Here is a 23,961-nt window from a genome sequence, read left to right as displayed (position 1 = left end):
TTACCATGGCAGCCAAGACGCTATTGCAGTCTTGGCTGCCATGGTTACTTAGCAATAAATACAAGCATTATACTTACCTGCGACTGCGAGCTGCGATGTGTGTCCGGCCGGGAGCTCCTCCTACTGGTAAGTGACAGGTCTGTCTAAAAGCAATGCGCCGCACAGACCTTTCACTTACCAGTAGGAGGAGCGCCCGGCCGGTCACAGACATTGCAGCTCGCAGGTAAGTATAATGCTTGTATTTATTGCTAAGTAACCATAGCGTCTTGGCTGCCATGGTAACCGATCGGAGCCCCAGCGATTAAACTGGGACTCCGATCGGAACTCTCCGCTGCCACCAATGATGAGGGGGGGGGGAAGAGGTGAGGCCGCACTGGGCACATTTATTAATACTGGGAATCCGCACTGGCCACCAATGATGGGGGGGGGGGAGAGGTGAGGCCGCACTGGGCACATTTATTAATACTGGGAATCCGCACTGGCCACCAATGATGGGGGGGGGAGAGGTGAGGCCGCACTGGGCACATTTATTAATACTGGGAATCCGCACTGGCCACCAATGATGGGGGGGGGGGAGAGGTGAGGCCGCACTGGGCACATTTATTAATACTGGGAATCCGCACTGGCCACCAATGATGGGGGGGGGAGAGGTGAGGCCGCACTGGGCACATTTATTAATGCTGGGAATCCGCACTGGCCACCAATGATGGGGGGGGGGGGGGAGAGAGGTGAGGCCGCACTGGTCACATCCGCACTGGCCACCAATGATGGGGGGGGGGGGAGAGAGGTGAGGCCGCACTGGTCACATCCGCACTGGCCACCAATGATGGGGGGGGGGGGGAGAGAGGTGAGGCCGCACTGGTCACATCCGCACTGGCCACCAATGAATATAGAGGGGGGGGGGGGGGCGCACTAGTCACATTTATTACAGGGGAGGGAGGGGGTCTGCCCCCTCCTGCCTGGCAGCACCTGATCTCTCACAGGGGGCTATGATTGGCACAATAATTGTGCTGATCACAGCCCCCTGTAAGAGATCGGGTGCTGCCAGGCAGCAGGGGGCAGTCATGTACACAGTTCTCAGTATATTCTAACTAGAAGCGTCCCCATCACCATGGGAACGCCTCTGTGTTATTATACAGGATGTAACTCAGGATCAGTACAGGATAAGTAATGTAATGTATGTACACAGTGACTGCACCAGCAGAATAGTGAGTGCAGCTCTGGAGTATAATACAGGATGTAACTCAGGATCAGTACAGGATAAGTAATGTAATGTATGTACACAGTGACTGCACCAGCAGAATAGTGAGTGCAGCTCTGGAGTATAATACAGGATGTAACTCAGGATCAGTACAGGATAAGTAATGTATGTACACAGTGACTGCACCAGCAGAATAGTGAGTGCAGCTCTGGAGTGTAATACAGGATAAGAGAATCAGCTTTAGTGACATGCTGTGGCTGTGGCATTTAGATTTAGGTCTAGGGCAGGAAAATGACTTTTTTTCCCCCCCGGGTGACAGAAAGATCATCTACACCTGTGGACTAGACTGAAACTGTCAGATTGGGAACAACCCCTAGGCCCCTGTGTGACATAGTGACACCCGCTCATGGAGCCTTCTGTGCTTTAGCTGAATACCTCACTGTAGCGCCCCCCATGGGATAACATTAGGTATAAAGATGGGAGCCCGCCCGGTCCAGATAGCTCTCCGCAGAGATGTCTAAAGCAATATGGCAGCCGTCATACTGAGTAGACATTTACAGCAGCTGGACATGTACTGACCTCAGTATCTATACTCTGTATTCTCCGTGTTCTTCATATTTCAGTTTGAGAAGGCGAAGAAGACTTACCTGCAGGCCTGTAGACGCTCCCCAACCTGCCTGACCTGGCTGGGAGTCGGCGTCGCTTGTTACAGGGTAAGGTTTTAGTCATTCCCTCTGCTTTCTGTTACTGAATGGAAACATTGAGAGACTCATCCAGATCCATTCACAGCTGTTGGACATGTACAAGAATGTTCCCAATCACTGACAGCAAGCAGAGGTCTTGAATCTGGTACGTGCAGAGTATTTCTGAGACTGCTCATTTCATTCCCAGCTTGAGGAGCTACAGGAAGCGGAGGACGCGCTCTCCGAGGCCAATGCCCTAAATAACAGTAACGCGGAGGTGTGGGGCTACCTGACCCTCGTCTGCCTGAAGGTGAGTGGGAAACTGGACTACTCCACCCAGCATGTGGAAACCTAACCCGAGGAGTCACGAGGATGGAGGGGTCTACACATTATACTACTCATTTATGATATTTCTCGTAGACGAGAAGACAACTGGAGGCCGAACAGTCATACAAATACACCAGGAAGGTGAGTGCTCCTGTGTGCGCTGCCCCTCTAGGGTACAACTCCCATCATTGTAGTCAGCGGCAGTAAGGGGAGCGTTCAGACCTCCTGAGAAAGGGTAAGATTAAAAGATGCCCCCTTACAAGAGATGGAAAATGGGGTATATACTGTATATGGGGGTATATACTGATATTATACTGTATATGGGGATATGGGGGTATATACTGTATATGGAGGTATATACTGGGTAGTATACTGTATATGGGGGTATATACTGGGTAGTATACTGTATATGGGGGTATATACTGGGTAGTATACTGTATATGGGGGTATATACTGGGTAGTATACTGTATATGGGGGTATATACTGGTAGTATACTGTATATGGGGGTATATACTGGTAGTATACTGTATATGGGGGTATATACTGGGTAGTATACTGTATATGGGGGTATATACTGGTAGTATACTGTATATGGGGGTATATACTGGTAGTATACTGTATATGGGGGTATATACTGGGTAGTATACTGTATATGGGGGTATATACTGGTAGTATACTGTATGTGGGGGTATATACTGGTAGTATACTGTATGTGGGGGTATATACTGGTAGTATACTGTATGTGGGGGTATATACTGGGTAGTATAATGTATATGGGGGTATATACTGGTAGTATACTGTATGTGGGGGTATATACTGGTAGTATACTGTATGTGGGGGTATATACTGGGTAGTATAATGTATATGGGGGTATATACTGGTAGTATACTGTATGTGGGGGTATATACTGGTAGTATACTGTATGTGGGGGTATATACTGGGTAGTATACTGAATATGGTGGTATATACTGGTAGTATACTGTATATGGGGTATATACTGGGTAGTATACTGTATATGGGGTATATACTGGGTAGTATACTGTATATGGGGGTATATACTGGTAGTATACTGTATATGGGGGTATATACTGGTAGTATAATGTATATGGGGCTATATACTGGTAGTATACTGTATGTGGGGCTATATACTGGTAGTATACTGTATGTGGGGCTATATACTGGTAGTATACTGTATATGGGGCTATATACTGGGTAGTATACTGTATATGGGGCTATATACTGGGTAGTATACTGTATATGGGGCTATATACTGGTAGTATACTGTATATGGGGTATATACTGGGTAGTATAATGTATATGGGGCTATATACTGGTAGTATACTGTATATGGGGCTATATACTGGTAGTATACTGTATATGGGGGTATATACTGGTAGTATACTGTATATGGGGCTATATACTGGTAGTATACTGTATATGGGGCTATATACTGGTAGTATACTGTATATGGGGGTATATACTGGTAGTATACTGTATATACTGGGTAGTATACTGTATATGGGGGTATATACTGGGTAGTATACTGTATATGGGGCTATATACTGGGTAGTATACTGTATATGGGGCTATATACTGGTAGTATACTGTATATGGGGGTATATACTGGGTAGTATACTGTATATGGGGGTATATACTGGGTAGTATACTGTATATGGGGGTATATACTGGGTAGTATACTGTATATGGGGGTATATACTGGTAGTATACTGTATATGGGGGTATATACTGGTAGTATACTGTATATGGGGGTATATACTGGGTAGTATACTGTATATGGGGGTATATACTGGTAGTATACTGTATATGGGGGTATATACTGGGTAGTTTACTGTATATGGGGGTATATACTGGTAGTATACTGTATGTGGGGGTATATACTGGTAGTATACTATATGTGGGGCTATATACTGGGTAGTATACTGTATATGGGGTGTATACTGGTATTATACTGTATATGGGGCTATATACTGGGTAGTATACTGTATATGGGGGTATATACTGGTAGTATACTGTATATGGGGGTATATACTGGGTAGTATATTGTATATGGGGGTATATACTGGTAGTATACTGTATATGGGGGTATATACTGGTAGTATACTGTATATGGGGGTATATACTGGTAGTATACTGTATATACTGGGTAGTATACTGTATATGGGGGTATATACTGGGTAGTATACTGTATATGGGGGTATATACTGGGTAGTATACTGTATATGGGGGTATATACTGGTAGTTTACTGTATATGGGGGTATATACTGATAGTATACTGTATATACTGGGTAGTATACTGTATATGGGGGTATATACTGGGTAGTATACTGTATATGGGGGTATATACTGGTAGTATACTGTATATGGGGGTATATACTGGGTAGTATATTGTATATGGGGTATATACTGGTAGTATACTGTATATGGGGGTATATACTGGTAGTATACTGTATATGGGGTATATACTGGGTAGTATAATGTATATGGGGCTATATACTGGTAGTATACTGTATATGGGGGTATATACTGGTAGTATACTGTATGTGGGGGTATATACTGGGTAGTATAATGTATGTGGGGGTATATACTGGTAGTATACTGTATGTGGGGGTATATACTGGTAGTATACTGTATGTGGGGGTATATACTGGGTAGTATACTGAATGTGGTGGTATATACTGGTAGTATACTGTATATGGGGGTATATACTGGTAGTATACTGTATATGGGGTATATACTGGGTAGTATACTGTATATGGGGTATATACTGGGTAGTATACTGTATATGGGGTATATACTGGTAGTATACTGTATATGGGGGTATATACTGGTAGTATAATGTATATGGGGCTATATACTGGTAGTATACTGTATGTGGGGGTATATACTGGTAGTATACTGTATGTGGGGCTATATACTGGTAGTATACTGTATATGGGGCTATATACTGGGTAGTATACTGTATATGGGGCTATATACTGGTAGTATACTGTATATGGGGTATATACTGGGTAGTATAATGTATATGGGGCTATATACTGGTAGTATACTGTATATGGGGGTATATACTGGTAGTATACTGTATATGGGGCTATATACTGGTAGTATACTGTATATGGGGCTATATACTGGGTAGTATACTGTATATGGGGCTATATACTGGTAGTATACTGTATATGGGGGTATATACTGGTAGTATAATGTATATGGGGCTATATACTGGTAGTATACTGTATATGGGGCTATATACTGGTAGTATACTGTATATGGGGCTATATACTGGTAGTATACTGTATATGGGGCTATATACTGGTAGTATACTGTATATGGGGCTATATACTGGGTAGTATACTGTATATGGGGGTATATACTGGTAGTATACTGTATATGGGGGTATATACTGGGTAGTATATTGTATATGGGGGTATATACTGGGTAGTATATTGTATATGGGGGTATATACTGGTAGTATACTGTATATGGGGGTATATACTGGTAGTATACTGTATATGGGGGTATATACTGGTAGTATACTGAATATGGGGGTATATATACTGGTAGTATACTGTATATGGGGGTATATATACTGGTAGTATACTGTATATGGGGGTATATACTGGGTAGTATACTATATATGGGGCTATATACTGGTAGTATACTGTATATGGGGCTATATACTGGTAGTATACTGTATATGGGGCTATATACTGGGTAGTATACTGTATATGGGGCTATATACTGGGTAGTATACTGTATATGGGGTGTATACTGGTATTATACTGTATATGGGGCTATATACTGGGTAGTATACTGTATATGGGGGTATATACTGGGTAGTATATTGTATATGGGGGTATATACTGGTAGTATACTGTATATGGGGGTATATACTGGTAGTATACTGTATATGGGGGTATATACTGGTAGTATACTGTATATACTGGGTAGTATACTGTATATGGGGGTATATACTGGGTAGTATACTGTATATGGGGGTATATACTGGTAGTATACTGTATATACTGGGTAGTATACTGTATATGGGGGTATATACTGGGTAGTATACTGTATATGGGGGTATATACTGGGTAGTATACTGTATATGGGGGTATATACTGGTAGTATACTGTATATGGGGGTATATACTGGTAGTATACTGTATATACTGGGTAGTATACTGTATATGGGGGTATATACTGGGTAGTATACTGTATATGGGGGTATATACTGGTACTATACTGTATATGGGGGTATATACTGGTAGTATACTGTATGTGGGGCTATATACTGGTAGTATACTGTATATGGGGCTATATACTGGGTAGTATACTGTATATGGGGCTATATACTGGTAGTATACTGTATATGGGGTATATACTGGGTAGTATAATGTATATGGGGCTATATACTGGTAGTATACTGTATATGGGGGTATATACTGGTAGTATACTGTATATGGGGCTATATACTGGTAGTATACTGTATATGGGGCTATATACTGGGTAGTATACTGTATATGGGGCTATATACTGGTAGTATACTGTATATGGGGCTATATACTGGGTAGTATACTGTATATGGGGGTATATACTGGTAGTATACTGTATATGGGGGTATATACTGGGTAGTATATTGTATATGGGGGTATATACTGGGTAGTATATTGTATATGGGGGTATATACTGGTAGTATACTGTATATGGGGGTATATACTGGTAGTATACTGTATGTGGGGGTATATACTGGTAGTATACTGAATATGGGGGTATATATACTGGTAGTATACTGTATATGGGGGTATATATACTGGTAGTATACTGTATATGGGGGTATATACTGGGTAGTATACTATATATGGGGCTATATACTGGTAGTATACTGTATATGGGGCTATATACTGGTAGTATACTGTATATGGGGCTATATACTGGGTAGTATACTGTATATGGGGCTATATACTGGGTAGTATACTGTATATGGGGTGTATACTGGTATTATACTGTATATGGGGCTATATACTGGGTAGTATACTGTATATGGGGGTATATACTGGTAGTATACTGTATATGGGGGTATATACTGGGTAGTATATTGTATATGGGGGTATATACTGGTAGTATACTGTATATGGGGGTATATACTGGTAGTATACTGTATATGGGGGTATATACTGGTAGTATACTGTATATACTGGGTAGTATACTGTATATGGGGGTATATACTGGGTAGTATACTGTATATGGGGGTATATACTGGGTAGTATACTGTATATGGGGGTATATACTGGTAGTATACTGTATATGGGGGTATATACTGGTAGTATACTGTATATACTGGGTAGTATACTGTATATGGGGGTATATACTGGGTAGTATACTGTATATGGGGGTATATACTGGTACTATACTGTATATGGGGGTATATACTGGTAGTATACTGTATATGGGGGTATATCCGGTACCCGGTCACATACTAATGCATGGTCTTCTGTCTCCCGCAGTTACTTGTACAGGATCAGACCCTGTTGACAGAGATCCAGCAGCTCCAGGAGGAGGTGGGCTTCGGAGACCCGTCCTTCTGATGACACCTTCAGCACAGAGGCCCCCCTAACCCTCCAGGACCAGGGATTTCGGGGGGATAGGGGCTTTCATACATTTCTATCAATAAAGTTGTTTACAAATATCTTCTCTGTTTTCTTTGAATATATCCTGCAGTGTAAAGCATGGATGATTGTGTCCTTGTGGTCAGGTGATTTTAATTAATATTTTTTTTTACAAGAACAGCCTGGGGCTTTCAGTGCATGATGGGGGTTGTAGTTTTAGGCTACGTCTACACGACGACATTTGGTTGCACTAATGTCGCGCAACAATTTTTATAATGGCAGTCTACGGTGTCGCACTGGAGTATTGAAATCTCGTAGTGAAATCTCTATCTTTACTGACTGGTTTGGGTGCACGTCTCGGTGCGTTCCTTGCTCCACCTCTTGGAACGTGTAAGTATTCAACAATTTAGACAGCACTCCAGGTTTGGTTAATGGACTTTTATTTGTATTAGCCGGACATAGTGGTCCTGTTTAAGGCTACTTTCACACTTGCGTTGTTCTTTTCCGGCATAGAGTTCCGTCACAGGGGCTCTATACCGGAAAAGAACTGATCAGGTATGTCCCCATGCATTCTGAATGGAGAGTAATCCGTTCAGTTTGCATCAGTATGTCTTCAGTTCAGTCGTTTTGACTGATCAGGCAAAAGAGAAAACCGTAGCATGCTACGGTTTTATCTCCGGCTAAAAAAACTGAAGACTTGCCTGAATGCCGGATCAGGCATTTTTTCCCATAGGAATGTATTAGTGCCGGATCCGGCATTCAGAATACCGGAATGCCGGATCCGTCCTTCCGGTATGCGCATGCGCAGACTGAAAAAAAGGTGAAAAAATAAATGCCGGATCCGTTTTTGCCGGATGACACCGGAAAGACGGATCCGGCATTTCAATGCATTTTTTCGACTGATCAGGCATTTTTAAGACTGATCAGGATCCTGATCAGTCTTACTAATGCCATCAGTTAGCATACATTTTGCCTGATCCGGCAGGCAGTTCCGGCGACGGAACTGCTTGCCGGATCTCTCTGCCGCAAGTGTGAAAGTAGCCTAAGACTGAAACTCGCATGTGCGCATCACTAGCCTGATGAAGGGCATGCTTTCTGCCCGAAATGTTGTTTCAGTCTTAAAAAGGACCACTATGTCCGGCTAATACAAATACAAATCCATTAACCAAACCTGGAGTGCTGTCTAAATCGTTGAATATGGTGTCGCACTGCAACATGCAACATACTGCGACGCAACAGTCACAGAAAATCCATTCGAGATGCAGCATGTTGCAGTGCGACACCATAGACTGCCATTATAAATATTGTCGCGCGACATTAGTGCAACAAAATGTTGCAGTGTAGTTGTGCCCTATCTGTCGCGCGACAAATGTCATCGTGTAGACGTAGACTTAAAAAAAAAAAAAGCCCAGATGCCCGGAGTCTTGCAGAGCGCAGGTGAACAGGATGAGGGGGAATGTGCAAGCCCAGGCAGAGGCCGGGCCGTCAGGGACACAGGGACTGTGGTCCGCTCGGGCCGAGGAGCCGCATTGTCAATGAGCTGAGTGCTGACTCTTCCATCCGTATATATAGGCAGCGGCGGTTGCCTAGCAACATGTTAGCTCTGCTCTACGTCATCAGCCTGCGATCGGTCTCCAGGGGCGGGGCGACGCTCTGGAATGGTCGTTAGGGCTGGAGGTGACGTCACCGGTGTACAGACAGTTGGTCACGGCGGGAGGATTGAGCTGCGGACTGGGAGCCATGGCTGGAGGTGAGGAAAACCGGGCGATAAGTAAGACGGGTGGTGATATGTTATATAGGGGGTCACGGGGGTGGTGATGTGTTATATAGGGGGTCACTGGGGGTGGTGATATGTTATATAGGGGGTCACTGGGGGTGGTGATGTGTTATATAGGGGGTCACCGGGGGTGGTGATATGTTATATAGGGGGTCACTGGGGGTGGTGATGTGTTATATAGGGGGTCACTGGGGGTGGTGATATGTTATATAGGGGGTCACTGGGGGTGGTGATGTGTTATATAGGGGGTCACTGGGGGTGGTGATGTGTTATATAGGGGGTCACTGGGGGTGGTGATGTGTTATATAGGGGGTCACTGGGGGTGGTGATATGTTATATAGGGGGTCACTGGGGGTGGTGATATGTTATATAGGGGGTCACTGGGGGTGGTGATGTGTTATATAGGGGGTCACCGGGGGTGGTGATGTGTTATATAGGGGGTCACCGGGGGTGGTGATGTGTTATATAGGGGGTCACCGGGGGTGGTGATGTGTTATATAGGGGGTCACTGGGGGTGGTGATGTGTTATATAGGGGGTCACTGGGGGTGGTGATATGTTATATAGGGGGTCACTGGGGGTGGTGATATGTTATATAGGGGGTCACTGGGGGTGGTGATATGTTATATAGGGGGTCACTGGGGGTGGTGATATGTTATATAGGGGGTCACTGGGGGTGGTGATGTGTTATATAGGGGGTCACTGGGGGTGGTGATGTGTTATATAGGGGGTCACTGGGGGTGGTGATGTGTTATATAGGGGGTCACTGGGGGTGGTGATGTGTTATATAGGGGGTCACGGGGGTGGTGGAAATGACTTGCTAGTGTCTCCCCCCGCCTTTATTCTGCGTTCTTCAGCAGGGTATATGGTGAAGTTACATCAATACTGGGGGGCAGCTGTCACTGGCGGGCGATTATATGGGGGGGGGGATCACTGGCGGGCGATTTATATGGGGGGAGTCCCTGGCGGGCGATTTATATGGGGGGAGTCCCTGGCGGGCGATTTATATGGGGGGAGTCCCTGGCGGGCGATTTATATGGGGGGAGTCACTGGCGGGCGATTTATATGGGGGGAGTCACTGGCGGGCGATTTATATGGGGGGAGTCACTGGCGGGCGACTATTTGTGGGGGGATTACTGGCAGGTGATTTGGCATCTAATGTGGTTTTTCCCTTCCACATTTGCGCAGTTTGGCAGCACCCGTTCGTGAATGTTTTTAAGCACGTGCAGCTGGAGGAATGGAAGCGATCGAGCAAGGAAGGCGACGTCACCGCTCTCATGGTAACCGCCACGTTATCGGTTCTAGTACTGGGGGGCGTGACAGCAGCGCGTGTCATGTGACGGCTCATAGACACCCTGTACTGGCCATCGCCCTCACACTCTGTGATCTGCACGTTTGCAGCAGCTCTGCTTTCTGGCATTGTGGTAACGCCCGCATCTCGCCCTCATCCTGTACCCTTACCTGCTGCAGGACAGAAGCCTGCGGTGCACCGTCTACAAGATCCGGGGGTCCGTCCCTGCAGGAAACTACATCCAGATCCCCAAGACCAGTTCCCAGAGTCTGGGGCTGACCGGGCGTCACCTCTACGTGCTGTTCAGGCCGATACCCGGGAAGCATTTTGTGGTCCACGTGGACGTGAGCGCAGAGGTGAGTCGGGGGAGGGGTGGACACGGTAGTAGATATTGGAGAGGGGCCTGTGTGACCTCCCGTGTCCTTCTCTCCAGGACGGTCAGACCATCCGAATCTCCTTCTCCAACCTCTTCAAGGAGTTTAAGTCCACGGCCACGTGGCTGCAGTTCCCGTTCGTGTGCGGAGCGGTGAAGGGCTCAGTGTATGACAGCACAGCGCAGAGCGCCCGTCATGGTGAGTGCACGGAGCATGTGCGACCCTCATCCACTGATAGGTGGACATGGTTCAACTGCCTCTTTTCCTCCCCAGGTCTGGTGGGCCCGGCTCCGTCAGGGTCCCGGTGGACGTGTCTATTGCTGGACCTCCGCTATATCCTGTCTTTGTACCAGAGCCGGACATACAGCCACCTGAGGAGCGTCAAGCTCTGCTCCAACCTACTGGTGAAGAACCTAGTGACGAGCGACCTCATCTTCAACCCTGGTAAGAAGGGAGAGTATATGTGTGTCTCCTGTGAGAGGACGGACGGTGACGCTTAGAGGGGGTGTCCACCTGGGACACCTTCTCCAGGAGGCATTTGCCTGGGTGACCGCTGATGCCCCTTGCGATTAAGGCAAAGGTGTCTGTGATGACTCTTAGAGACTGAGTCCCAAATCTGTCGTTCCTGCCCTTGTCTAAAGAGGACACTGAGTCCCAAATCTGTCGTTCCAGCAATGACTTATACGGAGGCCCGGCAGTCCAAGGCTTTACAAGATGGAGTTGCTCCGATGCCCCGGGAGATGGCATTTCCGGTTCCTAAAGGAGAGAAATGGGACGACCTGTACGACTTCATAAGGTGAGTAAGAAACCCCTTCGAGGTGATGTAAAAGGTAAACTCCGAAGAGGGGGATCCATCCGGCCACCGCCCCCTCCCCCGGAGTATGCCCACATGTGTCTTGTCTGCATGTACTGACCAGTAGTGCACTAGAGAGGAAGCTGGCGGTGCAGAGCGCACCCGCAGGCAGCGGCCATGGCATATCTATCAATAAGCACTGGAAATACATCCTCTGACACGCCATGGCGACACCTCAGAAGTTTTCATCACTGGGAATCTGAGCCAGGACCCCGCTGAGCACTTCAGGCTATAGTATCTCTTCAGTAAGGAGTTAATGGATTTTCTTTCAGGTTTCCTTCAGACGCCTCCAAGCTGCCCTACGATTCCATCCAGAAGGGACAGTCGTCCACAGCAGCCCCAGGTGAGAGACTCTGTGATCGCTCTGCTGAGGTCTAAGGGAGAGACATCTCACTGATATAGACAGGCGGAGAATATTACACATCTCTTACAGCTTACATCACAATGGGAGTCACTGTGTACATACATTACTTATCCAGTATTATACTCCAGAGCTGCACTCACTATTCTGCTGGTGCAGTCACTGTGTACATACATTACATTACTTATCCTGTACTGATCCTGAGTTACATCCTGTATTATACTCTAGAGCTGCACTCACTATTCTGCTGGTGCAGTCACTGTGTACATACATTACTTATCCTGTACTGATCCTGAGTTACATCCTGTATTATACTCCAGAGCTGCACTCACTATTCTGCTGGTGCAGTCACTGTGTACATACATTACATTACTTATCCTGTACTGATCCTGAGTTACATCCTGTATTATACTCCAGAGCTGCACTCACTATTCTGCTGGTGCAGTCACTGTGTACATACATTACATTACTTATCCTGTACTGATCCTGAGTTACATCCTGTATTATACTCCAGAGCTGCACTCACTATTCTGCTGGTGCAGTCACTGTGTACATACATTACTTATCCTGTACTGATCCTGAGTTACATCCTGTATTATACTCCAGAGCTGCACTCACTCTTCTGGATGTGTTTCCTCTCTCCGCAGGCGCCCCTCCCTCTCGCAGTCCTCTTCGGGAACGCCCCCGCTCTGTCACCGTCAGTAAACCCGTGCAGGACAGAGTCTCCCTCATCCAGCAGATTACGACCCCCAGACCGGTCAGCCGTCTCCGCCATGATTCCGCCGTGTGGCCGCCCGCCTCGTGTCTCTGTCACCACATATTTGCCTCTTCTCTCTTTCAGCTTCCCCGGCGCACTCTCCTAAGTGCGGAGTCCATCCCTGAGCGCTACCTGTCCGTGTGTGGGAGACCAGGAGAGGACGTAGAGCAGGAGAGCAGCGCGGGGGAGGAGGATGATGGCGGGGTTCATGTGTACGCACACAGAGGACGGGATCTCGCCATCCACAGGCATTCTGCTGACCTGGAGAAGGTGACATCACGCTGTCCGCCATGTTGTCTGGTACATTGGGGGGGGGGGGGGTCTCCCTGCTGCAGCCGTTCTTACTTCTCCCTTGTCTCGCAGGTCGTTCACACGACGACCCCCAGACCGGCGATGTTATCGGCAGAACCTGAGGGGAAGGTGAGATCAGGAGGAGCGGGTGTCGCCAGCACCATGGGGGTCGGGGGTCCTATTTTGTGACGTCTATGTTCACCCCCATCTTACTTTCCAGAAGCTTCTTCCTGATCCAATCCTGAAACTGAGAAGAATCATCGGCTTCGGAGGCTGCACCGAGCGATGTGTGAGTGACTGGTAGTACTACTACTCCCATCAACCTCATCCTGGTATAACTGCTACTCCTAGCATCCTCTCTACTGTCCGGTCTATTACTACCACACCCGGCATCTTTTGTAGTGCCCTGTCCATCCTATCCTGGTATTACTACTACTCCCAACATCCTCTGTGTTGCAGGCTCTGTGGACCCGCGCCGGTTGCTCGGTGGTCTATCCGTGTCACGCTGTGATCGTGGTGCTGGATGTGGAGAGCGGAGATCAGCGGCTCCTCCTGGGACACACTGACAAGGTAACGTCTCCTGTAGGGAGAGGCCACCCTGGGCGCCACCGGCCCCTTCTCTCTGCCAACACCGCTGTGCTGTCCCTGCAGGTGTCTGCCCTGGCATTTAACGGGAGCTGCACCCTCCTGGCCTCCGCACAGACTGGCACCCTCAGCATGGTGCGGCTCTGGGACTTTGAGAAGGGCGACTGCCTGGCCATGTTCAGGACGCACGCCCACTCCATGTGCTACCTCAGGTCAGTCATAGAGGTAATCCGGGGAACGGCGCCACCTAATGGCCGGGGCTTTGTAATCATCCTGCGCGTATCATGTCTCTTTCAGCTTCTCACACAGCGGAGCCGTTCTCTGTGGAGTCGGGAAGGACGGACACGGGAAAAATGTAAGCTAGAATCCAAAGCAATATTCAGAGACCTGCAGAATAGTGAGTGCAGCTCTGGAGTATAATACAGGATGTAACTCAGGATCAGTACAGGATAAGTAATGTATGTACACAGTGACTGCACCAGCAGAATAGTGAGTGCAGCTCTGGAGTATAATACAGGATGTAACTCAGGATCAGTACAGGATCAGTAATGTAATGTATGTACACAGTGACTGCACCAGCAGAATAGTGAGTGCAGCTCTGGAGTATAATACAGGATGTAACTCAGGATCAGTACAGGATAAGTAATGTATGTACACAGTGACTGCACCAGCAGAATACTGAGTGCAGCTCTGGAGTATAATAAAGGATATAACTCAGGATCAGTAATGGATGTTCACAGTGGCTCTCTACAATATGTTTGGTGTCTGCTTCTCCCCACAGATGGTGGTTGTGTGGAACACGTCTCAGGCTAGCCGCGGTGGTGAAGTGGTCGTCCTGGCGAAGGCTCATACAGACGTAGATATCCAGACTATGAAGATCGCCTTCTTTGATGACACCAGGTATTTGGTGCTGTAGAGACTATGGCATATTATTAGCGATGGTGCCATCAGCTGACGTGTCACGGTGCAGCGCACACGCATCCTCGTGGTATTTTGGATGAGCATGCGTCTTCCACACCGTCCTGTGACCCGTCTCTTCTCTTTGCAGGATGGTATCATGTGGCCGGGACAATGTGCGTTTATGGCGGGTACGAGGTGGGGCACTGCGGTCCTGCCCGGTTAATTTGGGGGAGTACCACAACCTGGAGTTCACAGACCTGGCGTTTGAAGTTGGACACAGCCCTGACCGAGAACTTGAAGAGCGAACCCTGTGAGTAGAGGTCGCACTGACCACGGCTGCCTGATTCCCGGACTTACGGCTGACTTACCACCCTGTCCCTATCAGCTACGTGTGCAGCCGCAGCGGGCACATCCTGGAGATAGACTACAAGAATGTGTCGCTGAGCAACGTGCGCCGCCTACAGACGACCCCGGCCCAGCATGGCGAGCGGCGGGAGAAGACGACCTTCAGCTCTGGTAAGGCGCCATATAGTACTGAGCGGCCATATTGTGTCTTATGGGTCATGCTCATCATATTATGACGCCAATCATTTATATCATCAGGTCCTGGCATAGCCATAAACAGCGTCTGTGTGTCGGCCACCTACTGTGCCACCGGATCTGAGGACGGCTACATGCGGCTGTGGCCCTTAGACTTCTCTGGGGTCTTCCTGGAGGCAGGTGAGTTGCTGGGTAGAAGCGGTACCTATCAGGTAGGTGGTGGATACTGACCATATATGACTCCTCCCCCCGCAGAGCATGAGGGTCCGGTCAGCTGTGTGTCCATCAGTCCCGAGGGTCTGCGCGTCCTGTCCTGCACTAGAAGTGGGGAGCTCGGGGTCCTAGATGTTCCTTCCCGGGGGTACCAGACCCTCATGCGCTCTCACACCGATTCGCTGCTTGCCTTCTCCGCTCACCCTTCTTACCCTCAGCTCGCCACTGTGTCCAGCGACAAGACCATCCGGATCTGGGACGTGGTCTCCCTGCAGCAGGTAGTAACGCGGTGCATCCGTAACGCATCTGCCTCTGCTATGTACGGGAGGTGACATCTCCGCTTGCTCTTGTGTTTGCAGTTGTATGACTTCACAGCCAACGAGGAGACCCCGTGCACCGCGGCCTTCCACCCCGACCAGCAGGCCCTGGCCTGCGGCTTCAGCAGCGGGGCGGTACGCTATTTTGATGTGGCCGCGACCGCTCTACAAGCAGAGCACAAGTGAGTGTGGAGGAGGGGTGCTGCTGAAAAATATCGGATTATTGGGACTATAACTCCTGTCCTTCTCCGCGCAGGCAGCACCGAGGAGCCATAACCGGCCTTCTCTTCTCTCCGGATGGCGGTCTGATGTACAGCGCCTGCTCCATGGGGTCCCTTGCTCTCTACAGCATTGGTCACAGAGAGCAGCACGTGGTGCGGGTGCTCGGTGAGTGCGGGGAACATCGGGTTTCAGGGACCATGATGGCTCCGGATTCTGCACAGGGAGGGGTCAGGAGCAGGATGGGTTCTTCATATACACCTGGTGTTGTTACAGTGTGTCAGCGCAGGCAGTCCTGTCCTCTACTCCAGGCTGACGGGTCTGATATACACTGATACATTGTAACAAACTCATGGTTTTATTACCCTCAGGCTTTCGTTCACCTACAGAAAGCAGAGATCTGCAGAATTTTCACTTCTGTTTCCTTGCTCAGGTAACGTGGTTTGCAAGAGCTCAGAGCAGGGCCCTCGGGCGCTGACTCTCAGCAGGGACGGTCGCCTCTTGGCCTTCATCGGACCTACCGAATATACGGTGACCTTCATGGAGGGACGCTCGTTGGATGAGGTAAAGGGGTGACCTGCATGGATGCAGTAGAGGGGTCCCCCTCAGCCCACCTCCCCCATGCTGCCCTCTCTTGGTGTTTTCCAGGTCCTGCGGGTTGATGTTAGTATCCTGGACTTGGACAGCACCAGGCTGGACTGCGCCCTGGGCATCGCCTTCAGTCCCCTCCGTCCTTACCACCTTCTGGTGTCCACCTCTGGAAACAAGATCCTGTGGCTGGACCCCACTACGGGTCGGCTGATTAGAGAGGTGAGTGCGTCATCTGCGTCATCCTACATGGGGCCGTGCCGCCCGCATCTCTGCTGCCATCTACAGGTGACTTGTCTGTCGTCGTCCCCCAGGTCACAAATGTGCACAAAGAGCACTGCTCCTTGGTGGCGGTGAGTGAGGATAACCGCTACCTCGTGACAGCCGGGGACCGGATCCTGAAAGTGTGGGATCATGGCCTGGCAGGACACTCGCGCCCGCAGGTAAGTTTGCCATGTCTGTATGTGGGCGTTCTCTCTCCTCTACGTGTATTCACGTTGCTGTGTCCCGCTCTTCTTCAGGTCTTCATCGGGCACTCTGAGCCGATTCAGCAGGCGGAGTTCTCCCCCGATCAGCAGCACGTGATCACTGCCGGAGACGCCATTTTTATTTGGGACTTTGAAGCAGCTCCTGACGCTGGCAGTCAGGATGTCAGGTGGGCTTATCACCGCACTGAATAATCTAATTGCTTCTATTCACTGACAGTTATAGGAGTTACTATCATTCTCTTCCTGTCTGCAGCCATGCAGGGTGTCTGCCCACTGTCCGCCAGTCTAGCATCATGGGGCGTCTGCCGCTCCCCCTCCAATCCAGCGCCGGTAAGTGAGTTTTATATCTTTAACTTTCTGATACTTTGTTTCTTGTTGTTGATATCTCTGCTTGCTGTGGGTGAATTGAAAGATTCATTGCTTATATTCAGAGGGTGAAAACTCATCCTTACCTTAGTCCTGTGCATGCAACTGTTTGGTTTGTTACAGTGTATCAGTTTTACTTTAAAGCTATGAACCTGGAGTTTAGCACAAGGGGGAAGTTGTCCTGAAGTTGTGTTTTCCTGCCTGGTCAAGATCACTGCTTGCTGACAGAAGTGATTGAAGATTGCTCATGTCCAGCTGACGCAGGGGCAGGTTAGACCCCTGATACTCTGACCAAGCCATACAGCTTTGTGAGCCGCGCATGATTAGGACGCATTTCCAGGCCTGGTTGTAAAGAAGGTTTTCACTCACTGACAGCAAGCAGAGACCATGAAGTTTAGGTTTATTCAAAAGCTGCAGAAGACTTTATCTTTAATCTTTTTTTTTTTTATCCCACAGCAGATCAGAGAAGAGACTCCACCTTCATCTCCAGTGGGATGCCTCGGGTGGCGGCCCCTCGCCCCTGTGTCTCCTCTCCCCCCCGCCTGGATATCAGCCCGGTGCAGCGCGCAGAGAACACAGGTAGGAGAGGACCTGCCAGTCCTTTATGACCGGGCCCGGAAACCGGTGGCCTCCTAAATCCTTGTCCTTCTGTCCAGAGTCGGATGATGAAGATCTGGGGCAAGTCGTCCACGAGGAGTCAAAGGTAGAAGAGGTGGACGTCGAGGATCCGGAGGAAAGCGGCGGCGAGTCATCCCTCGTCATCATCGAAAACCGTCTGAACAGGAGCGATCTGCCCCGGAGCAGAGGTGGCATCAGCGCCAGCCCAGCCGCAGGTAAGAGCGACCACCGACCAGTACTGAGAATACGGCCGCACCTGGAGCTGCAGAGAAACCACAACTCCCAGCATGCCCTGACAGCCAAACAGTGGTCTCCAGTAATCTGAGTCCTGCTGGTCTTCATTTCTTAGATCTGCAGCCGGACCCCCCACGTCCTGATGTCTACACGCACTTCACCCCTCGTTTTAAGAGTTCCTTCCCAGTCCAGGTAAGGGGGGGAACCCCAACAAGAACTTTGGATGGTGGGGGTGATGGTCCGCTGATCCCTCATGATATCAGAGGGGTTGTCGGAGTATAGGGGCCTAGTATACAGCGCCCCCTGCTGGGGATGTAACGGGTGAGCCTAGAGTCCGGGACCACTCAGGTATCGGGTTGATTCCATTGTATTAGACCAGAGACCCCCCCCCCCCCCTTCCCCCTCTCCTCTTCCATATTGAAACCTTATTCTAAGGGGGGGTCATCTACTTGACTTTGGAGTGGTTTATGTTTTGCAGGCGGCGTGCCATCCTCCAGCCGGGCAGGAGAGGTTGGTCCTCAGGGCAGTGATTGGGTATAATGGCAACGGGCGGGGGAACATGGTGTGGAACCCGGATACAGGTAAGATGCAATAAACTTCCCCTATTTAAAGGGGGCTCCCGGTTTTATGTAAATACATGGTTTTTAAGGATTCTTCTTGCTGGCAGTGAATGGCAATAGAGGCTGAAAACCTGTCTAACCTAATTGAGCATTCACAGCTGAAGGTTTGTTACAGTTGCATCCAATCTAGATAAACCGTCTGTGAGGATACAGTCTCTTTCTTGCACTGATACATTGTAGCGAATCATCAGCAGAGGAAAGAGATCTGTGCTGCTCCTGTGTTCACCTTACAATTGTAACAAACCCTCAGCTGGGAGATGCATTTAGGTTTTCAGCCTCTGGACGTTCCCATTTACTGACAGAAAGCAGGGATCTTGAAAAAATGTAAAGTTACAGAGCAGAAGGCTTGTCTCATGCAGGGTTCTTCGCTTACACGAGCGGCTGTGTGATCGTGGTGGAAGATCTGCATTCTGGGTCACAGCGTCACTGGCTCGGACACCCAGAGGAGATCTCCACCCTGGCGCTCACCCATGATGCTCAGGTAGGTAGCCCCCCCTTTTCCTGCATCTCCCATCAGCCTGACCATGTCCACGTGTGGCTGAGCCTCCTTTTCCCCCCGCACAGATCCTGGCCTCCGCCTCTGGCTCCGGGGACGGATCTTCCCTCTGTCAGATCAGAGTCTGGACCACACAAGATGGATCCTGCGTAAAGGTCCTGCAGGGCCACCGCTCCGAGGTCCAGGCCATGAGCTTCTCCAGGGACGACCGGTTGCTGCTCACTGTGGGTGAGTGCGGAGGAGGGGACTGCCGTCACCCCAAGTGTCATAGGTGGAGGACCACTGCTTTGGAGGATTCTTCCGGGTGTCGCTCCTCCTTGTTCCTCAGGGGCTGTACTTAGCCCAGATGCTCCTCCCCCACAATGAGGTGATTGCTGCGGGGGGGGTCTCGCTCAGTAGTTATCCCCAAATATTCACTGCCCACAATTCGGTGGGTGTCCTGAGTGGAGGCCCCTCTATTACTGGTCTATACGATGATAGGGCCCCTTTTAAAATGACACGTGATAAACCTTACTGTATAAAGCCGGGGAGGCGCTACTTTGTGTCAGGCTCCGCCCCCTGCTCTGGACATAAGTGTATATGGAGTTCCCCTTTAACACTTATCGTGCCCGTATATTGTATTAAGCCATGTACTGCCTCCAGGTGACTACAGGGACGGGACCCTCGCGCTGTGGAGCACCAGGACCTATGAGATGCTGGCGAGCAGTAAGCTGTCCGCGCCCGCCCACGCCGCAGTCTTTAACCCCTCACACGCCGACACCTTTGCTTGCGTCAGCAGCAGGACTGTAAACTTTTGGCGATTGGAAAACAATGGGACGTCATGTCAGATGAAGGTAAGTCCCATGATGCACTGCTGCATGGTCGTCAGAGTCATGAGCTGGGACCCCAGAAGTTCCTAGGAGGAGGGGGCTGCAAGAATGAGTAAAGAGCATAAACCAGACACACGTGGCTATGACAACACTTCCCGTCCTGTGCTCTTGTCATAGGATGGTGAATCCCCGTCCTCGTCAGTGTTCACACCTGACACTATCCGTGAGGGCAGCAGTGTCCCTATAGTAGGGGGTCAGAGCACCGACGGGAAGTGTTGTCATGTGGACGTGCAACATCCGTAATATTAAACATGATGGAGATAAGTGGGTCTCCATGACAACCTGACATCTGATGATGTCATCAGACTCTCTCAGTAGTGCAGCCTCAGGCTTCGGGCTTGTGATCAGATCTCAGCAGCAAAGAAACATCGCCAAACTGTTTTCCGGTTTCTCTGTCTCTTTAACCCCTCCTGTCCCTCCCTAGGTCTACAGAGCAGCTGTTCCGGACAAGGTTGGCGTAGCAGAGCTGACCTCGCTGACCTATAACGCGACCTCCCTGGTGTACACCGGCTGTAGCACGGGGCAGGTGTGTGTGTGGGACGCCCAGACTCACCGCTGCTTCATGACCTGGGAAGCGGATCGTGGGGAGATAGGTGAGTGCCCGCTCCGCAGCCGCCCTCCACTGACGCCACGTACACGTGTAACTCTCCTGTGCTCCGCTGCTCAGGTGCCCTGCTGTGCCGAGGGAACCGGCTGCTGACCGGCAGTAACACCCGCAGGATCCGACTCTGGTCTGTGGCCGCCGTGCAGGAGCTGAGGCACAAGGGCTCCGAGGCCAGGTACGAAGAACCTCCCGCTTAACCCTTTAGCGGAAACGAGATTGTCAGCTCCTGGGGGCAGTGAATGGTGGCGGCACTACTGCCGCCATCTGAGAAACTGGAAATAAATCACTGAATGGCCATTTTTCTCTCTAGCACTTCCTCCGTCCTCATGGAACAAGAGATGACCCTGGACGGCGCCATTGTCAGCGCCTCTTTCGATGATGCCCTGGACATGGGCATCGTGGGCACCACGGCTGGCACCTTGTGGTACATCAACTGGGTGGAGAACACCAGCATCCGTCTCATCAGTGGTCACCGGAACAAGGTAGGAGCCACGACGATGGCAGAGGAGCGGAATGCATACCCATGGCTGAGTGTAAGGGTCCGCGGCTTCTGTTTCTGCAGGTGATGGGTTTAGTGGTGGGTCCGGGGGAGACGCACTGCGCCACGTGCGGGGAGGACGGCAGCGTGTGCATCTGGTCGCTTCACAGCTGCGAGCTGCTCCTTCAGTTCCAAGTCCTCAACCAGGTAACGGCAGCCTCCCTCACCGCCCTCTAAGAGGGCTTTATCCCACCCTCCTGACACCAGTCATCTCCCGCAGAGCTGCCTGTGCCTGGACTGGAATCGCCACGCAGCGTCGGGTCCGAGGTTAGCGGCCGGCTACAGCGACGGGACCATCCGCTTCTTCAGCGTGTCCAGGACGGAGATGGAAATGAAGATCCATCCCCACCCGTGTGCGGTGACTGCCGTGGCCTTCTCCCTCACCGGTCAGTGATGTAGCAGAGCTTGCACGGCTCAGGGCAGATGAGGGGACAGTGTGTAGTGACCACCTCATGTTATGGTCTCGCAGGTGACGTTCTGCTGTCTGGTGGGAAGGACGGCCTGATGGCGGTCAGCAGCCCGCAGACAGGAATGACCATCCGGGTACTGAGCGACCACAAGGGGTCGCCCATCAGCACCATCCAGTTCTCCCCCAGGAAGGTAACGTGTAGTAGGACGTCCCCCCTCCCCCCAGATCCCCTCCTCCGCTGACGCTCGGATATTAACCCTGTTTCTGTCATCCTTGTGAAGCCTGAAGAACTCTGCCTTCAAGGAGGAGAGATCTGGTTGGCTGCCAGTTCAGATCGGCGGGTTAGCATCTGGGCCTCTGATTGGGCGAAGGATAAGTGCGAGCTCTTGGACTGGTTGAGCTTCCCGGCCCCTGACAGCGAGAAGGTGAGCGGAGCCATAGAAAGGCCCAAGACGTCCGAAATGCAAGGCAGCAAAGTTTTGCACATTATGAGATCTTATGAACGCAGCTGTGGCTGTAACTAGAGTAGATGTAACACTGGATTCCGATGTTCTATGCAGGAAATAGATTCGCCAGTTCCGACCCTTGCAGCTTTCTGTCCATGGCAGCCTGGCACGGTGGTGTACACGGGGTATGGGGCAGAGAAGGAGGCGCTCTTCTACAGCCTGGCACAGAAGCAGGTAATGTCAGTGAAGTCTGTGCTCTGTATAGACCCCAATCTGCAAGCGCTCACCCTTGGGCACTATGTATTGTATATCTACCCCCTGCCATATTCAGCCTCGTCTTGTCCTGCAGGTTCTGCTGAGGATCCCGCTCTCGCATTTTGCTGCATCTCTGTCCATGTCGCCGGTGGCATCGCTTCTGGTCGTGGGCAGCAACGGTAAGTCCGACTGCCCTGAGGCGCTGGCGACGTACAATGTATGGATACAGCATAAAATGGCTGCAGATTGCGGCTGGTCCCTCTGAATGGACGTGGCGGGCGTCATTTATCTGCTGATACATTGTAACGAACTGGAGAGAGAATGGCGCCGCTGACAGGATTGTCGAGACGGGATACAATTGTAACAAACCCTCAACTGTGATAAATGCACCAGGTCTACACAGGTTTTCAGTTGCCATTCACTGAGAGCAAGCAGAGATGTTGAGGAACACACTGTATTTTTAACAGCTGCAGAACGCATACAATGGAGCTGGAAGGTTTTAACCCCTTTGGTGTCTGTCTCTGCAGAGCGCCTCCTGCGTGTCATTGACTCGTCGGCTGGCACACAGCAGGACTTCTGCGCCCACGACGACGGCGTTCACTTGTGTCGGGTGTCACCATCCGGGAACCTGCTCTTCACCGCCTCCTACAACCAGGTGCTGGTCTGGGACGTCCAGAGCGCCTGAGCCGTGTCACGTGACCTCCGCCGCTGCTCTAGCTGGGACTTGTGTATATAGTTTGTACAGCAGAAGGATCATCCTCTGGGTGGCGCTTTTTACCGGAAATTTGAAGTTTTTGTACTTTAATTTAAAGAAAATTAAAAAAGAAAAGTTTCTGAATATTTTTTGTCATTTTCCATTCCTGTGCACAGTTTATAAAGTTTATTTTTTATTTGATTTTTTTTTTTATACTTCCTCTGAGATCTCCAGTGTCTATTATAAGCCCTTGTGTTGTCCTTGATATTTCTGGGAAAGCTGGCACACAACCAATATATCTGCCATCCCAGCTCCCACATGGTTGTCACTATATGGCATACGTGCCTAGTTCTTCTGTGCGGCCATGTTGGTTGTCACCCAGCTTTCCCACAGACAATTATAATGATTGAATAGTTCTTTATTTATT

The 23,961-nt window shown here is 49.8% G+C and overlaps 2 protein-coding genes across 5 annotated transcripts in view; both read left to right on the top strand.

Moving 5' to 3' along the window:
* CFAP70 (cilia and flagella associated protein 70) overlaps nucleotides 1-7,856 on the top strand; it is a 31,938-nt gene extending 24,082 nt beyond the window's left edge. For all 3 annotated transcript variants that reach the window (XM_040440161.1, XM_040440162.1, XM_040440163.1), the window contains 4 exons: nucleotides 1,825-1,914; nucleotides 2,093-2,194; nucleotides 2,305-2,352; nucleotides 7,732-7,856. In XM_040440161.1, coding sequence (XP_040296095.1) covers nucleotides 1,825-1,914; nucleotides 2,093-2,194; nucleotides 2,305-2,352; nucleotides 7,732-7,812 — 321 coding nt within the window. In that variant the 3' untranslated portion in view covers nucleotides 7,813-7,856. The remainder of the gene's footprint in view (nucleotides 1-1,824; nucleotides 1,915-2,092; nucleotides 2,195-2,304; nucleotides 2,353-7,731) is intronic.
* A 1,636-nt stretch (nucleotides 7,857-9,492) lies between these two features.
* WDR90 (WD repeat domain 90) lies at nucleotides 9,493-23,680 on the top strand. Of its 2 annotated transcripts, none has more exons than XM_040439707.1 (43): nucleotides 9,493-9,583; nucleotides 10,797-10,888; nucleotides 11,079-11,255; nucleotides 11,333-11,471; nucleotides 11,547-11,717; nucleotides 11,946-12,069; nucleotides 12,399-12,469; nucleotides 13,135-13,244; nucleotides 13,329-13,514; nucleotides 13,608-13,664; nucleotides 13,756-13,824; nucleotides 13,995-14,105; nucleotides 14,187-14,332; nucleotides 14,418-14,475; nucleotides 14,902-15,020; nucleotides 15,169-15,330; nucleotides 15,406-15,536; nucleotides 15,624-15,740; nucleotides 15,816-16,051; nucleotides 16,133-16,272; nucleotides 16,347-16,477; nucleotides 16,743-16,873; nucleotides 16,958-17,119; nucleotides 17,212-17,340; nucleotides 17,419-17,552; nucleotides 17,639-17,715; nucleotides 18,211-18,330; nucleotides 18,408-18,584; nucleotides 18,719-18,795; nucleotides 19,082-19,184; nucleotides 19,583-19,704; nucleotides 19,788-19,947; nucleotides 20,362-20,552; nucleotides 21,013-21,181; nucleotides 21,256-21,367; nucleotides 21,503-21,674; nucleotides 21,755-21,877; nucleotides 21,951-22,116; nucleotides 22,200-22,330; nucleotides 22,421-22,564; nucleotides 22,700-22,819; nucleotides 22,935-23,019; nucleotides 23,368-23,680. In XM_040439707.1, the coding sequence occupies exons 1-43, from the start codon at nucleotides 9,574-9,576 to the stop codon at nucleotides 23,523-23,525; spliced, it is 5,520 nt and encodes a 1,839-aa protein (XP_040295641.1). In that variant the 5' UTR covers nucleotides 9,493-9,573; the 3' UTR covers nucleotides 23,526-23,680. The 2 variants fall into 2 exon arrangements, with proteins under 2 accessions (XP_040295641.1, XP_040295640.1); XM_040439706.1 differs by having other exon boundaries at nucleotides 18,208-18,330.
* The last annotated feature ends 281 nt before the right edge of the window (nucleotides 23,681-23,961 follow it).

This window comes from Bufo bufo, chromosome 7 (assembly GCF_905171765.1).
Source record: "Bufo bufo chromosome 7, aBufBuf1.1, whole genome shotgun sequence".
NCBI classification, from domain to species: Eukaryota; Metazoa; Chordata; class Amphibia; order Anura; family Bufonidae; genus Bufo; species Bufo bufo.
The sequence above is the reverse complement of the archived record's forward strand: the minus strand, read 5'-3'. Positions and strand labels throughout refer to the sequence as shown.

Coding starts and splice junctions, on each gene's coding strand:
- WDR90 (XM_040439706.1), top strand. Junction 13,665..13,755: donor CGGCAGAACCTGAGGGGAAG/GTGAGATCAGGA, acceptor CTTACTTTCCAG/AAGCTTCTTCCTGATCCAAT. Junction 20,553..21,012: donor GGACGTCATGTCAGATGAAG/GTAAGTCCCATG, acceptor GTCCCTCCCTAG/GTCTACAGAGCAGCTGTTCC.